This window comes from Bison bison, unplaced genomic scaffold (assembly GCF_000754665.1).
Source record: "Bison bison bison isolate TAMUID 2011002044 unplaced genomic scaffold, Bison_UMD1.0 scf7180017864341, whole genome shotgun sequence".
NCBI classification, from domain to species: Eukaryota; Metazoa; Chordata; class Mammalia; order Artiodactyla; family Bovidae; genus Bison; species Bison bison.
The window spans coordinates 5155754-5172209 of NW_011494913.1; the positions used below are offsets into that span (position 1 = coordinate 5155754).

A 16456-nucleotide genomic window follows, 5' to 3' on the forward strand; every position below is an offset into this window, starting at 1 on the left:
TAGGGCTGTAGTTTTTTAACTGTTTGAGTCATACATCCCTTGAGATCCTCTTTACAACAAAAGGCAATACAGACAGTTTTGCATGTATTATCAGTATTATTCACACACAATCTGAAGCCAGTTCATGAATCTTGCTGTAGGACTGTTTCTAAATATTGCTTGGCATTGACAGTTCTTGTCTGAAATTGAAAAATTAGTAGAAAGGGCAGGGACTCCAGCTTTCCAGACATTTTCCAAATTCTCACCGTGTAGCTTGCAGTGATGTGTTTGTAAGTTAGTGCTGTGTTGCGTGTCACTTGTGATTATTTTTAATGAGCCTTTTAAACTGAAAGAACAATTATTGACCACTGGAAGTAGTCAGTACAGTACCAGTAGCTCGATCTGCGACTCTGTCTGCAACTGATTTGCTGTTTTGTTTCTCATAGCACAGGTGCAGCAGTGATCAATGGCTCTCAGCATCCATCGTCATCGTCGTCTGTCAATGATGTGTCCTCAATGTCAACAGATCCGACTTTGGCCTCGGATACAGACAGCAGTCTAGAAGCGTCAGCTGGGCCTCTGGGCTGCTGTAGATGACTACTTGGGCCTCGGGGGGTGGGAGGGATGGGCAGTTGTTTAGTCATTGATAGAACTACTTTGAAAACAATTCAGTGGTCTTATTTTTGAGTGATTTTTCAAAAATGTAGAATTCATTTTGTAGTAAAGTAGTTTATTTTTTTTAATTTCAAGTGATGTAATTTAAAACTTAAGTTGTGTTTTAAAACAGCAACAGAACTGTGTATTTTTGCTGTAATTAACTGTATAATGTAAACCTAATTATTTTATCATGGTTTAAAATTTTTGCATATTTGCTTTATCTTATGCTGCTGATTTTTTTTTTTTTTTTACTGAATTTGTAAGATTTTGTTTATCAAAGCAACTATTATGTGGTGACTTGCCTATATCATGAATTATTTAAGATTTTATAGTTTTTTTTATTAGAATTTATTTCAAATGTTTTGTTCATGATGCTATCCTTTAGGGTTATGTGCTTATCAATGAAATAACCCCAGAGGAGTGAGGGAAAATAACCTGTAGCCAGTTATATTCAGGAATAACTACTGTAAATGATGAACGTGTTTTAAAAAAGAAAAAAAACCTCCAATATTTGCTACTTGCCAATTCTAATTTAGTTACATACAATTGATAGGTAATCCTATGTGAATTTTGGCAAAAGCCCCGTCATCTAAACGGCAGAATAACTCAGAGCATGTCTTTGAAAGTGTTGGGCATCCACCACCACCTTCCTGTCCCCATATCCCACCCGCCAACAGTACAGTAAGAGAATATGGTGTTTTCTGCACATCTGTGGCATGCTCAAAGCTTATGATCACTAAAGTCAAGAGGATACTTCATGAATAATACATTTCAATGCAAATAAACAGATGGTTCACCTTTACTAGCTATGAGCCTGTTTTTGTATACACTGAGTTGATCTACTCAGGCTGTAGGTCCTAGCAATGACCTAGAGTCTGGTCTTTCTCTTTCCTACAGCCTCGGGCCCTTGGACCTATTCAGTTTCCTGTTAGAGTGTCAGTCAGTCGAGCACCAGTTCTCAGGGTGTTTCTGGCCATTTGATTCTACCTGTGGCATAATCATATTTATACTAGCTGTTGGGAGGTTCCAAAGCCTACTTAGATTTCTGTAGGTGATGTATAAAATGAGCAATATACCGTTCATCTGAAAATAGTAGCGCACAGCCATATATAGGATATCATTTTCTAAGGACTGTTTCTTCATACTGAGCAGAGCAGGCATAAGTGGTAGTTATTTAGTCTGAGTCTTTCATTTGTTTTAATACCTGATTTTCAATAAAACACACGATGTGGATGTTGAATAGTGTAAGAATGGTGCTGCTCCTGACGGTTGTATGTTAATTGTTTACATTTTATATCTGCAAAATTATTTCTTTATAACAGAATTTTTCTTAAGTAAAATGTCATTGAAGTCTCATCTCTGAAATATGTTGTCTGTAATGCCCCAGGCACTTTTTATTATTTTTGGAACAAAAGGGATTTCTTGTAATGAACTGGGAAATGCATACTTAAATAAGCAAAAAGTTCTAGGCAGAAAGCCCAATGGAATAAATGACCAGCAGGAGTAGGAACTGGTGCAATTCAGCATGTGGCATATGAAAGTCCACTTGGCATGGTGTTCATGTATTCAGTGAAAAATTCCTTTTGAATAAGGTATTTTAGGTCATTGTTAATGTGCAATATTTAGGATCAAAATACATTAACAGCCATTTTATATGCTTTGAAATAGTAAGATTGTTTTTGATTGTTTAAGCCATGATTTCCAGCCTCTCTTGAAGTGGCAGTCTTTTTATTAATTCCTTTTCTACTTGTATGACAGGGTGCATTAATTTTATTAGGCAAAATAAAGTTTTGAGACTATAACACCTCTTGAATTGTAGAAATAGGATTGGATTTGCAGTTTCAGGAGAATTTGAGCACGAATGTGTTAAGTTTGTATTAGCTTGACAGTTAACTAGCTTTATTTCTATAGAGTAGATTATTTCACTATTGCACTTTAACAACTGCCACGCTCCCAGAAGACTCCCTTCGTTTTCTGTTTCCTTGCTGATAAGCCATCTCGTGGTACAGGTGTTGGTTCAGCAAGGAAAACCAGGTGTTTCAACAGTATCATTTGTTGTAAATGCCAGCTCCACTTGCCAACCAGCATGTTTCAGTTGATTCAGAGAAAACAAAACTCTTAATAGTCATGTACACTTAAGATACATCCTGAAAACAAAGTCTGTTTAAGTGTTGTGTGCTCTGGGTTTTTAAAATGCAGTATCTCAATACAACTTTCCCTCTTCTCTAACTGTGTTAAAATAAACTAAAGATGGGCTAGTTCTTTTTATTTTTAGAAGTTTTTGAACCTTTAAAACATCTTAAACACTTTTTAAAGAAATGGAAATAAGATTTCTGTCAAGCAGTACTTATGTAAAACCACCTTGCTTGTCTTATAACTGGATTTTCGACTTTAAATACTTAATATACCCATGGTCTTACTGTCAGAAAATTATTTAGACCAAGATTTAGTATTCAACGTTATAGGTTAGGAAAGTAATTCTTTCTCTGTATTTCTTCCTGGTTACTATTCTGTTACCCTCTAATATAAACTGACCATTTGTTAAATGATTGTATTGTTGGGATTGCTTAATTATAATAGACATAAACAGAGCATCTCAACGCTTTCATACTGTTTGCTGGACAGTTCTCATTTTGTTATACAGCCTCAGCCGCTGATTGTTCCTGGTATGCACGCCCTATGTTGGTAAAGGCACAGTGTCGTCACCCCAGACTTCCTCAGAGAAACACCAGCCTCCTAAGTGAGAAGGCTGTCACACAACCCCCTTAGCAATAGCAAGACGCTTGATTGCATGTAAAATGGCAGACTTTCCCATAAGCGCTTTTTGTTATTTTTTCCATGCTGATCCTATTGTGTTGTCTAAAAAGGTGAAGAGGCTGTGGATATCTGATGGTGCAATCAGCAGCAGGCGAATGAAGCCCTTTGAGGTAACAGATAAGACTTGGTACACACTATTGGCCAGTATGTGCTACACTATGAAGATGTAACTACTCATTGTTGCCTAGACATAAGCCTGTACAACATTTTGAGGTAAAAACATAGTCTGTTTTCAAAAATCCTGTTGTAGTTTGTTTGTGAGTGTTGTTCACTAGTCACACATTAGCTGTAGAGTGAGTGCATGACGCCCCGTGACCCCAGGAAACTAGCCAGTAGGAAAAGCAGACGCCACTGTTCTCTCATTAGCAGCCCTCTCAAGTGTTGCCTCTGGATCCTGTACATTTCGGTATGCATTGTGTTTCTACTGATCTCTCTTAGGTTTTTCCTCAATGAGAGGAAACTAGTTTTTCCTGAGTAGCATGAAAGATGGAGGGGTAAAGGGCATTGAAGCAGAAATGTATAGTTTGGGGTATGATTAAAAACTGGTAAGGAAAAAATGTCCTAATTAGTTTCAAACTAACTTGCTCTTAGTTAAGTGCTCTTAAGGAGAGTCTAGTAAGAGTAACACTTCCTGGCCGTTTCTGATTTAGATTCTCTTCATTACTGAAACTTCTGAGAAATATTACCTGTGGATTACTTTTGCACAATGTTTATTCTCACAGTAACTTACAAATTAAACTAGGTTTTTATTGAACTACCTCACACTAATTTTCTATGCTTTCCCAAGTAAGCAGTTGCCCTTACTGTTAGATCTTCACTGAGTGTGAATTATGTGTGTTAAGTACTTTATAGCCAATGTCAACACTATACCAATAAGTATGTAAAATATATACCTTACATCAGTAAGAGAGACTCACCTGTAAAATCTTTCACTATGTATCTTCGAAAATTGTGTTAGATGTGCTCGTTGGACATTATTACTGTCTGTTTTTGTAAGTAGAAACCTGCTCGTGATATCAGTCCATTCTTTACATTTTACAAAAGGAATAAATCTTAGTAAATTTTACGAAGAAATAAATTACTTTTGTAGGCCCGATATTTGGTATATTTTTGAGAAGCTCTTAATCTTTTAGCCGAATGATGAAGTTAAAACTGAACTAGCTGTCTACCTGGACTGTGACATCTATTTTCTCATAGTTTATCCTGTTCAACAGGTTTTGAAACCTGAAACCTAAGTATGATAATTGACATTTGCTTTTCTCCCTGTGTGATGCCATTCCTTCTTCATTCCTCTCCCTTCCCTGTGTTCCATTCCCTCTCCTCTCCCCTCCTCTAGACAAAACAAAATGGGGCACTTTGTAGGGAATGCTGAGATAATTATTGTGGTTTTTAATCATTCATGCCCTAGTCATTAAACATGCACCACTGGAATGTAAACAATGTTATCTTAGTATGTTAATTGGTTATAATATTTTAAATAAAAAAGAAAAAAGTGATATGAAAATTACGAAATTAAGAGTTTTTCATTGAAAACAAGATAAAAATTTTTGGTAAAAAGTTTTTCTGGGCAGGTATCAGATTTCCTATGGATTTGGGATTAAAGGGATACTAGGGCAAGTCTCTTAGATTTGGATTTTATATAAATTGTGAAAAGGCTAAACTATCACCCTGGTTTTCTGACTTATCTACACTTTTCTGGTGTTTGAACTTGCTAGAGAAACATTATCTTAAGAAAGGAATTTGCTTCAATGCCCTTAACCTAGTTCTTAGTAACTGTGTGAGACAGCAGTCACATGGACAGCAGACCACTTGGCAAGAAGTATTTTAAAAGGATCTGTTTCAAAGCCACCCAGGGATTTCAGCTCAGCGCATTTCCAGCTTCGCCATGCAGGTGTTCTCTTTGCCTGTACTGGGCAGGCTAGCAGGCTCGTTCATTGCATATGTCCAGTCTGTTGACTCTCCTCTGTCTTGCTCGACTCTTCCTCCAGATAACCCTCATATCGGGAGCTCACACCCCTCCTCACCTGCACTCACACTCGCCTGGTTCTGAGGAAAGGACGGGCAAGGCCAGGTATCCACCTGACTCTTACTGCTCCATTAGCAGACGTGGTTGCCAGCCTCATCTCTGTCTCATCACGGTCATTGGAGAGACCTCGTGATAGACTGGATGGCAAGAGCCGCCAGCCTTGTTGAGTAAATTTCCACTCAATCATAATACCCTAGTGACACCAAATAAATTGAAGCAATTCATGTTAATTGAGGCATTACATTTATTTTAGTACTGCTCCTTAAAAGATCCATTGACTATGTTATTGAAAATTCATTTGTACTGATTTTGTGGATTGAGATCCATTGACTATGTTATTGAAAATTGATTTGTACTGAATTTGTGGATTGAGTTTTTTTTTTTTTTTTTCTTAGCTTTTATAGCAGTATGTCTTTGGACTTCATTTGAAACTAAAAGATAACTTCAACTATGTTCTGTGAAGTTAGACTTCTGTCTGACATCATTTACCGTATCCTGTTGTCTCTCTCTGCTTTCATGATTGGTGACGTGTTTCATTTAATTCCGTTAGTGTGTGCATATGTGTCTGAGACCCTGAGTTAGAAGCTGGACATGAGAGATCTGAAAGTGATGACGCTCGAGTCTAGTAAGCCTGATCGAAATAAGTTTTGTGTGGAGGAGCAAAGACCATGCTGAAGGAACACAGGGAAGGACTGATGAGAGGAAATGAGGGTTTTTGCAGAAGAAGCATTTTTTAAAGGAAGGTTTGGAGAAAAGGGCATTCCCACGTAAAGGGAATGAGAAGTGAAGAATGGCCTAGCGGGGTATAACTGTAAAGAGAGAGTGTGATGGGAAGTAAGACTGAAAAGTTGAAGATCAGAAGTGAAACATTTTGAAGAACTTGTCATCATTTTAAAGGCAGTAGGAATGGAGTTACTATGAACAGACTTAGAATACCTGACGGTGGGTGCAGGTCTGATAAGAGGACGCGTGGAAATTGGGAAGCCAGAGATACTCGGTTGGGAGAACTGAGGTCCTCTGCACATATTGAGAATGGAAAATGGGGATTTAGATTGCCGTCACATGAGTGACGTTGCCAGGATTAGCATTTGGGGCTGACTGGTCAGCACATGAGGCTGTTCAGGGAGAGCACACTGGATGTATTTTACAGTTTGTACATCACAGCTCATGACGGAACACACTTGGGGTACGGCATCAGCTTGCCATTTAGTGTTCCGGGAGTGGAAGGAAAGGAGCGATCGCTACCTAATAGCTGTCGGCCTCTGTCCTCACAGTCTGCTCCCTAATGAAGCCTGCGTCGCTGGCTCGTGTGGCCTGCGCACCGTTTTCACTAGCGTCATTTTGTAGACAGAGGGAAAAGATGGGGATTCTTGCTGGATGTAACATAAATAAGACTTGGAGTTACCCGAACAGGTAGGAGCATAGTCTGATTGCTGAGGATTGAGTGAGTGGTAAAGCGGCCGTAAAAAGTACTTTCAAAAAGTTGGCAGGAAATACAAAGAATTAGGACAATGTCTTGAGACACAAAAGGTAGACTGAGGGGTGAGAACAAGTTAAAACGGAGAATTCAAAAGCACATGTGCCTCGAGGAAACATGGTCCTGGGGAGGGTGGGTCTACTGAGTCTTAGGGATCCACACTAGCCTGAGCTCCAGATGGAGAGTTTGGTAATCTTGGACAAATCTCAGCTTTGCCGAGCCTGGGGCTGCTTCATCTGTCACACGATGGGAGATAAGTCTTTCGCAGGGCTGCGGAAATGATCGACTGTGTGTACTTCTATCAGGATGATCCATGTAAAGCAAATATAATTGTTGACTTTAGCCATGGAAAGGAATAGAAATGGTTTAAGGTAATGGGGAAATATTGAAACGAAAGGGAGGAATTTTGTGTGGCCTCCCATTTGAGAACTTAAATACGTGCTTATCCCCAAGTCATCCTGTTCATCCCCAGCAGTCTCAATCTTCATGTGGTTGGTAAGAATAATTCTCACTTGAGAGAAATGCTTCCACATCAGTATTGACTGAGGATTTTTTTTTTTTTTTTTACTTTCTGAGAAATAGGACAGTTAAACATTGTTTTCATTCTTTTGCTATTTTTGTGTATCATTCCTGCCATTCAGTTCATTCCAACTGAAGCTCCTCCGTGACATACACTTCACATCTTTGTGTGCATTACTTCCGCCACTTGTTCATTTGAAATCTTCACGGCTGAAGGCCCGGTCTGATCGTTCCTCCTCTGATAAAGCTTCTCTGCGAGGACTTTTTCTTTCTCGTCCCTGTTGCTTGTTTCCTTGCTCTGTTCATCTGTTCACGCGCTCACCGTTCTGTTCTGTGAGACAGCAGTGTGGTCTGTGTCTCTCCTGTTCTGTGAGGGCATCCTGCATGCATATCTTCTACCGTGCTTCCCCCGGAATCCCCCGGATGGAAGAGCCTGTTCACGATGATTGGGAAGTAGGCATTCAATGAATGTTGGTCTGGATAAGTGATTGACAGAGGACCTGTCCTCCATACTGTTGCTATCCTCTGAAATTCAGTATTCACTGCTTTCGAGATCCGGCATAAGGACACTGCATATAGCACTATGAAATCGCTGTAGTAATGTGAGCCTGTGCTCTGACAGCAGACACCTGAAGTTGAATCCGGGCTTCACGCTGGTTGCCTCACCTACAGCAAATTGTGTAAACTATGGCTCTGTTTTCTCAGAAGGAGTCAGAGAGAGAAGGTGGTTCTGATATGGTCCCTCCCTTCAAAATCAGCTGCCTTGAAGAACTAAGTACCAAATCCTCCACCAGGAGCAGTAACGAATGGGATACAGGGTGCAGCAAAGAATGAGGTAGGTCATGGTCCAGGGTGTTACTAAGAAGGGAACTGGGAAGATACCAGGAGAACACTGAAGGAGGCCAGAAAGGGATGGGGAAGGGAGGAGGGGCAGACCAGGCTGCTGAAGTGGTTACCATGCCCCCTCACTGCCGGAAATCCTGCCAGGACTCAATCGAGGCTAGGTATAGTGGCGATTCCCAAAGATAGTCGCACGGAACACTAGTGTTGAGTTAGTAGCAGTATTCGTGGAGAGCTTACTCTATGCCGGGCATTAAATGCTGTGACTGTATGAGCTCAGAGTTTTTATAACAACTTTATGAGGTAAGAACTGTTACTCTCCCCTCTTAGGTGATCACACTGAGGCACAGGGCTGCTGAGCAAGCTGCTCAGAGCTACACAACCATGTGGTGGGGCCAGGATCTGAATGTGGATAGTCTTGTCTCCTGTTTGCACTCTGACCGCTGTGCGCTACTGCCTAAGAAGTTTTATGTGAATAAAGGGTTTTGTGTTCAGATAAATTTGGGGGCTGCTAGTTAAAGGTAAGCACGCTTGTCATTTTTCGAGACTTCTCAGACTCCGGTATGCATCCCCATAAACCTGCCTCAACCATGGCCCTGTCTTCCTGCCTCTTCTCTCTGAACCCAGCCCTCCCACTTTTCCTGGTCTTGTTTCTTTTTTTCAGAATCGCCTCTCCTCGTTATGACATGCTGTTTTATTCCTCACCAGTCTTTCCCTCTGCTGGATCACTCTTGGCAGCACACAAGTGTGCTCTAGTAATCGCCTGTAAAAGCTCTCCTTTGCCCCCTCCACTTCGCCACCCCGTCTCTGCTTCTCGTCACATCTGCGCTTCTGGAAAGACTGGCCAGGGCACAGGGTCTTCTCTGCACCTCTCATGCAGTCTGCCGTCGGTTCCTGCTGGCTTCTGGCCTGACGCTGTCTCCACTTGGCCTGGACCCGCCAATAGTTCCCTGACTAGTTTCCCTGCAGCTCCCCCCTCTGTGGGTAAATTTAGCCACTGTCCACCAGGGGCCAAAGTAGCCTGCCTTGTTGAATGCAAGCTATTTCATGTCCGTTTATTTAAAGCCCTTAAATGCTTTCCAGTATCCCTTCAAATAAAAGTAGCTCTACTGTAAGCGACAGGATCTACAGGGTCTGGTCCCTGCCTGGCCCTGGCCCGTCAGCCTCCCCCGTGCCAGCAAGGGCCCTGGCACTCACGCGGACTTCTGCCTGGATCTGCCTAATTGAATCACTGCCCCTTCCTGTCCTTCAGTCTTGGTTCCCTCACACAGTCAGGGTCTCGTGTGCCCGAGCTCCCAGCTAAGTAGACACGGCGGCTGTCTCACACTGCTGCTGCTGCCCCTCTCGCGGGCCCTTCGTGATGGGCCTAGGTAAGGGTCCTGGGAGGACTCTCCAGGGGGTGGGGCCCTGCTCAGGACTAAGGGGATATTGGTACTGACTCCATTTATCACCCACAGATTGGAGCCTGGTTACCTGGACTCTATTCTAGTGGGGCATGAACACAGTTCACACCTGGTCCATTATTCCACCAGCCAGGTTAAACTCTTCCTCTGTTTTTGTCTTTGCCTCTGTCTCTTATACACACGTTCTTAAAATTGTATTCTAATATGGGGCATTTACCAGTCTTTTTAAAAGTAAGCCAACTCATTTTTTTTCAGTGTAAAACTTAAAATTTCCAGTTTTTTCTTTAGAGTCAAACACAAATTTTAAAACAATTAAAAAAATTTTAGAAGTAGTTTGAGAGCAGAATCCTAGATTTTTTTATACCAATTTTCCACTATTATATGTTTGATTGATAATTTGGCAATTTTTTCTTAGTAAGTTGTGGTTAACTGAATTTTTCTAAAGCATTCATGTAGGTTTTCAAAAAATTGATTCCCTATCTTTTCACATTTATAATTCATTGCTTTACATAATATCATTATTTTCAAATTTAAGAATTTACTATTAATCCCTTAATCTCTAAACTTTGATTACAGAGTTTAGTGGCAGGCTTCAAGAGGTCTTGGAAAGCTAAATTTTTTGTATATGCGGTTATTTTTCTTCTTCATTGGGTCTATAGCTTTCATCAGATTCTCAAATTTGTTTGTTTAATTGAAGTGTGTAGTTGACTTACAGTGTTGTGTTAATTGCCGCTGTACAGCAGCGTGGTTCTGTATTCTTTTTCATTATGGCTTCTCATAGGATATTGAATATAGTTCTCTGTGTTACACACTGGAACATTGTTGTTTATCTGTGTTATATGTAAAAGCTCACATCTGCTAATGCAACCTCTTGCTGCATTGCTCCCCCAATCCCCTCCCTCCTCAACTACCAGTCTGTTCTGTGATTCTGTGTTTCATAGATGAGAGGTTCATTTGTCATGTTAGAGCCCACCAAGTGGGTATCACTAAGTGGTATCATATGGTACTTGTCTTTGTCTTTCTGACTTCACTTAGTGTGATAATCTCTAGTTGCATCAGTGTATTTAATATTAAATGATGTCATTACAATAATAGGAATAACTTGAATCCCCAGGTTCGGGAACGGGTTCTATGAAACTAGGGAGAGCGTGGTGGATGGGTGGGCCAGAGCCCCTTAGTCTCAGTGTGATTTGCAGGCAGAGGTCATTTGTTTTATAAACAAAATGGAAAGTGCTAAGTAAATGGAAATCGGAGGATGGAATATCTACTGAGTACTGCCTAATTTTCAGAGAAAAATTGAATTTGCAGGTCTCAAGCCAGCAGGTGGCAGTGCGGCTCACAAGCTGGTTTGGGGCAAGCACTTGACCAAAAGCTGAGCCTTTGCCACGACTAACGGCTGAGCAGACAGACAGCGTCCCTGTCATCACGTGGAGCCCCTTTGGTCATTTCTGCTCCTTTCATAGCCTGGCAGCATTTCTACTCTAGGTCAAAGTTAGCAGAACTGAGGACCATAAAATACACTGGCGTTCTCAGCTCTCCCTTCCTGGCCTCAGTTTCCCCACTGAATAGGGAGCATGTGGTTAATCCTATGCTAGAGTTGTTGCGAGCAGTCAGTCACTTCATACTACTTTCTTTCTCCTTGAACCGGAGGAGGAGGGCAGTGCTTTACCCCGGGGGACGCTGGTCACCCACACCTCTAGGATAGCGATGGGCCTGGGAGCGGGTGCAGGTACTGCTGTCCACTGACCCCACCCCTCAGAGCTCCCCAAGAGAATCCTGGCCGCTGCTGCTGCTGGGGGCCCTCGGCAGGCACCTCTCCTCTCGGCTGGCGAGGCCACCAGTGACCTGGCTGAGGGCCAGTCATCAGCCTCCTCACTACGCTGGAGTTACTAGTCAGCCTGGGCCTGTGGGCTTGCACCTTAACGATGGAGAGCCAGCACTTCTGGGAGCACCAGCACCCTGCATTTGGAGCATTGCTGTCATAGTTTACACCTGACTCCAGGTAGATGGGTAGCTGGCCTGAGTGATTTCTCCAGAGATGGTAGTCAGAAATGGGGGCACTTTGGTGACCCCACTCCCCGCAAAACCATTGCAGTTGGCTGCTGAGGATAGTGAAAAGTGATAGGCAAGGGTGCCGTGAGCAGGAGCAGATGAAGGGAATGGCACTGGCACTGCCTGCTCTCCAGACGCCAGTCCCCTCTGCTCAGAGGTGGCTGCCTTGCTGCCACTGAAGGTCCGTCCTGAGGAACTCTGGGCCACGCCTGGGCTGGGTTCAGTGGCAGCCAGGGAAAGGCTTGAAGGAACTGCCCCCATGGAGCCTTGAGGATGAACTGGAGGTAAGCAGGCAGGGAAGGGAGAGGGATTGGCATCAGCTCGAGGGGAATCTGCAAAGGGGGGTGGGCACAGCTGAGGTGTGGCCGTTACTTGGGCTCACCTCTCCATTACAGAGCCGTGCCTTCACCCTGCACATACCCAGGGGAGCAGAAGCAGGGAGCACAGCACCCCTGCTGAGCTCTGACTCACGGGCTCTGGCTCTGCAGCAGAGCCAGGGCCACGCAAAGGACAGCAGGTTACAGTGGAAGGCCGGAGAGAGATTCCGGACAGACACCAGCTGCAGAGGCCCAAGCGGTGGGAGGGGGAGCAAGCAGTGAGGAAAACCATCCTGCCTTGAGCGCAGGAGATTGAGCCGGGAGCACACAGATGTGCCTGAGTCAGCTTCAGTGACCATGGTAACACTGGGTGCTCTGAGAGCTCTGTCACCCACTTCTCAAGGCTCCTCCATGCCATCCCACCCTTGGGACACCTAGAGGACTTCCAACCCTGTGAGAAGTGGAAGAGGTCACTTAGTACCCTCCCTCTGCATGACCATAAAGGAGTCAGGCACCCAGGCATTATGCTTTGAGAGCACATTTAATAATGCAGAAAGGTCCTGGTGGGCCACTCAGATCCCAGGTGCCGTCTATTCTGGCGGTCATGGGACTGCCGCTCTGATGTCTGCCACGCCTTGCACGGTCGGAGCAGCCTCCAGATCCCGGGTGGGGCTCGGGCTCCTGACGGGGTGTCAGGACTGCTCTCTCCAGCCTGTGCCGGATCTGCTGGCACCACTGAGGCCCAGGTCCAGCTGCAAAGGCTCTGGCTCCTCTCGAGGCTGTGGAGGGCCGGGGGGGCAAGCACACAGCAGAAACGAACTCTGCCGATTCCTTTACTTCAGCGCTCTGGCACCTTTTGCCCCAACAGTCAAGCTTCCCAGGGTTGAAAAAAACTCCTCCATCTCTCTCTGTAGCAGCTGGTTCCTCTTTTCTGCATCTTCCCGTGCCCGCTCCGAGTTCCTCAGCTTTATTTCCAGCATTGTGTACTTTTTCTTTTCTTGGTCTAGTTCTTCTTCTAGCCGTGACATTCGTTTCCTCAGGTCAGCACTACCTTCTTCGAGTCTTAAAAAATCAAAGAAGAAAGACACCATTTTAGACTTGGGCTGAGGTTTGCAAGCGAGCTCCATTGTCGGCAGACACTTAATGGGGTAAAGTAGCTGTTCAGACCTGATACCCAAGGGGAAGGATGCTGCGAATTCAGACCTGGTGCCAGGTGAGGCTTCACAGACCGCATATCCTCACAAGACTCTGGGGCTTCACCCCTCAGAGATCCTCCTCTTGGCCTTCTGCACTCAAGGTCACGGGCCCTCCCTGAGTTCTCACTCAAGTAGAAGACCACTTACCCTCCCGCCTGGCTACCTGGCATAGTGAGGGTTGGACTGCCTGCTGGCAGAGAACAGGACTGAGCCCTACATCGAGAGGGAAGCAGGAAACTGTCCCCTTGTTTGCTCCTGTGCAAGACCCACCGAGCTCCATCCAGACACAGTGACTCACAGGAAACCCCACTCAGGTTGCCACTTCATCTTCCACTCGCTGTCAGCCTTCATACCCCAGCCCAAATGTCTCACCCTCTGGTAAGCTGCTCTTGATCCTCCCCAGCATGTCAGACACTGCTCCTTTTTACCACCATGGAGTGCACCACAGGCCTTTCATCTTTTCAACCAATGACGCACTCCTCTGAGGCCTCAGGGACGGGCTGTGCCTGGCTCTGGGAACCGACCTGACTACAAGACGTAAGCTGGGCAGGACACAAACTGCACTGAGCCCTGAAAACGTGCGCTGCAGCTACGACGGGCTAAGGAGGCCCACGGCAGGTCACCCGGCGCGTGACGCGTGGAGCCAACGCCCCTCCTCCCACCCCCGCGAGGCCTGGGCCCTCACCGGTAACTGCTGAAGACAGAGCATGCAGAAGCGCTAAAATCCGGAACAAGACGGGGAGGCCCACTCATTACTGTTACTCAGTATAGTATTGGAAGTCCCAGACCCTGAGTCAGCCAAGAGGCATAAATAAAGGTATTCAGATTGGTAGGGAAGAGGTGAAACCGTCATAGATGCAGAGGACACACACTGCATGCAGAAAACCCACATGACCACAGGAAACCAGTAGGACTGATGAACGAACTCAGCACGGTAGCAATGGAAGATTGCCGGAAGGAAATTGGTTGCATTTCTTTACACTGACAATGAAACAATCCCCTTTAAAACTGCATCAAAAGAACAAGAAACAGACAAAAAACTTAGGAATAAACCTCACCAAGGCAGTGAAAGACTTACGTGCTGAGAACTACAAAACATTAATAACGGAAGTTGAATGGAAACATGATCCCGTCTCTGGGACTGGAAGAATATTGTTAAAATAGCCATGCTACTCAATCTACAGGTCTAATGCAATCCCTATCAAAGTACCCATGACATTTTTCACAAAACAAATAAAATTTATAGTGAACTGTAAAAGATCAGAATTGCGAAAGCAATCCTAAGGAAAAAGAACAAAGCAGGAACCATAACACTCCCAGACTCGAGACAATACTACAAAGCTACAGTAATCAAAATAGCATGGTATTGGCACAAAAACAGATATATGGATCAGTGGAACAGAATAGAGAGCCCAGAAATAAACCCACACACCTATGGTCAACTGATCTTTGAAAAAGGAGGCAAGATATGCAATGGGGAAAAGACAGTCTCTTCAGCATGTGGTTTGGGGAAAGTTGGAAGCTGTGTGCAAATCAACGAAGTTAGAACATACCTTTACACGATACAGAAAAATAAACTCAAAATGGCTAAAAGACCTAAATAATAAGACATGACACCATAAAACTCCTAGAAGAGAACACAGGCAAAACATTCTCTGACACTGTGCCTATGTTTTCTTGGATCAGTCTCCCAAGGCAACAGAAATACAAGCAAAAATAAACAAATGGAAGCTAATCAAACTTACAGCAAAGGAAACCATAAATGAAAAGAGACTGAGGACTGGGAGACCATATTTGCAAATGATGTGAAATTGAAAAATGGGCAGAAGACCTAAACAGACATTATCCAAAGATGAGGCAGAAAGTGAAAGTCACTCAGTCATCTCCAACTCTTTGTGACCCCACAGACTACAGTCCATGGAATTCTCCAGGCCAGAATATTGGAGTGGGTAGCCTTTCCCTTCTCCAGCAGATCTTCCTGACCCAGGAATCAAACCAGGGTCTCCTGCATTGAAGGCAGATTCTTTACCAATTGAGCTATCAGGGAAGCCCAAAGATGAGGTAACAGATGGCCAATAGGCACGTGAAAAGATGCTGATATCACTAATCCTTAGAGAAATGCAAATCAAAACTACAGTGAAGTATCACCTCACATTAGTCAGAATGGCCACCGTTAAACAGTCTACAGATAATAAATGGTTGAAGAGGGTGTGGAGAAAAGGGAACCCTCTTACACTATTGGTGGGAATGTAAGTTGGTATAGCCGCTAAGGAAAACAGTATGGAGGTTCCTCAAAAAACTAAAAATAGGAATTCCCTGGCTGTCCAGTGGTTAGGGGGCTTCGCAGGTGGCACAGGGGTAAAGAATGAATTCAGAAGACGCAGGAGACACAGGCTCGATCCCTGGGTTGGGAAGATCCCCCTGGAGTACGAAATGGCAACCCACTCTAGTATTCTTGCCTGAAAAGTTCTGTGGACAGAGGAGCCTGGCAGGTTACAGTCCATGGGGTCGCAAAGAGTTGGACATGACCAGTGTGTGTGTGTGTGCATGCATATGCCCGCGTATGCGCACACACAGGCACACGCACCAGTAGTTAGGATTCTGCGCTTTCACCACCAAGGGCCTGGGTTCAATCCCTGGTCAGGGAACTAAGATCTCATAAGCCATGTGGCATGGTCAAAATTTAAAAAACAAACAAACAAACAAAAAAAATAGAGTTGCCATATGATCCAGCCGTCCCACTCCTGGGCATATACCCAAACAAAACTCGTAATTCGAAAGCACACGTGCACCCCTGTGTTCATAGTGGCACTTTTTACAATAGCCGAGACATGGAAATAACCCGAATGTCCATCAACAGATGAACGCATAAAGAAGGTGGTGTGTGTGTGTGTGTATACACACACAGTGTAGTACTACTCAGTCATAAAAAAAGCAGTGCCATTCGCAGCAACATGGATGCATTGAGAGGTTATCATACTAAGTGAAGGAGGCCAGAGAGAGAGACAGATACCATGTGTTGAATCTCAAATATGACGCAAATGAACTTATCTGAAATGCTCACAGATACAGACGACAGACTTGTAGTTACCAAGGGCGATGAACTTATCTGTGAAATACTCACAGATATAGACGACAGACTTGTAGTTACCAAGGGCGAGGCGAGGGGTGGG

General features: G+C 44.1%; 2 protein-coding genes across 10 annotated transcripts in view; one reads left to right on the top strand and one right to left on the bottom strand.

The window, feature by feature from the left end:
• MAPK8 (mitogen-activated protein kinase 8) overlaps positions 1 to 4957 on the top strand; it is a 37725-nt gene extending 32768 nt beyond the window's left edge. For both annotated transcript variants that reach the window (XM_010854409.1, XM_010854408.1), the window contains exon 12: positions 426 to 4957. In XM_010854409.1, the coding sequence (XP_010852711.1) occupies positions 426 to 442 (17 nt within the window). In that variant the 3' untranslated portion in view covers positions 443 to 4957. The remainder of the gene's footprint in view (positions 1 to 425) is intronic.
• A 7654-nt stretch (positions 4958 to 12611) lies between these two features.
• The window catches only part of ARHGAP22 (Rho GTPase activating protein 22), a 182082-nt gene continuing 178237 nt past the window's right edge, over positions 12612 to 16456 (bottom strand). For all 8 annotated transcript variants that reach the window (XM_010854412.1, XM_010854411.1, XM_010854417.1 and 5 more), the window contains one exon: positions 12612 to 13149. In XM_010854412.1, coding sequence (XP_010852714.1) covers positions 12921 to 13149 — 229 coding nt within the window. In that variant the 3' untranslated portion in view covers positions 12612 to 12920. The remainder of the gene's footprint in view (positions 13150 to 16456) is intronic.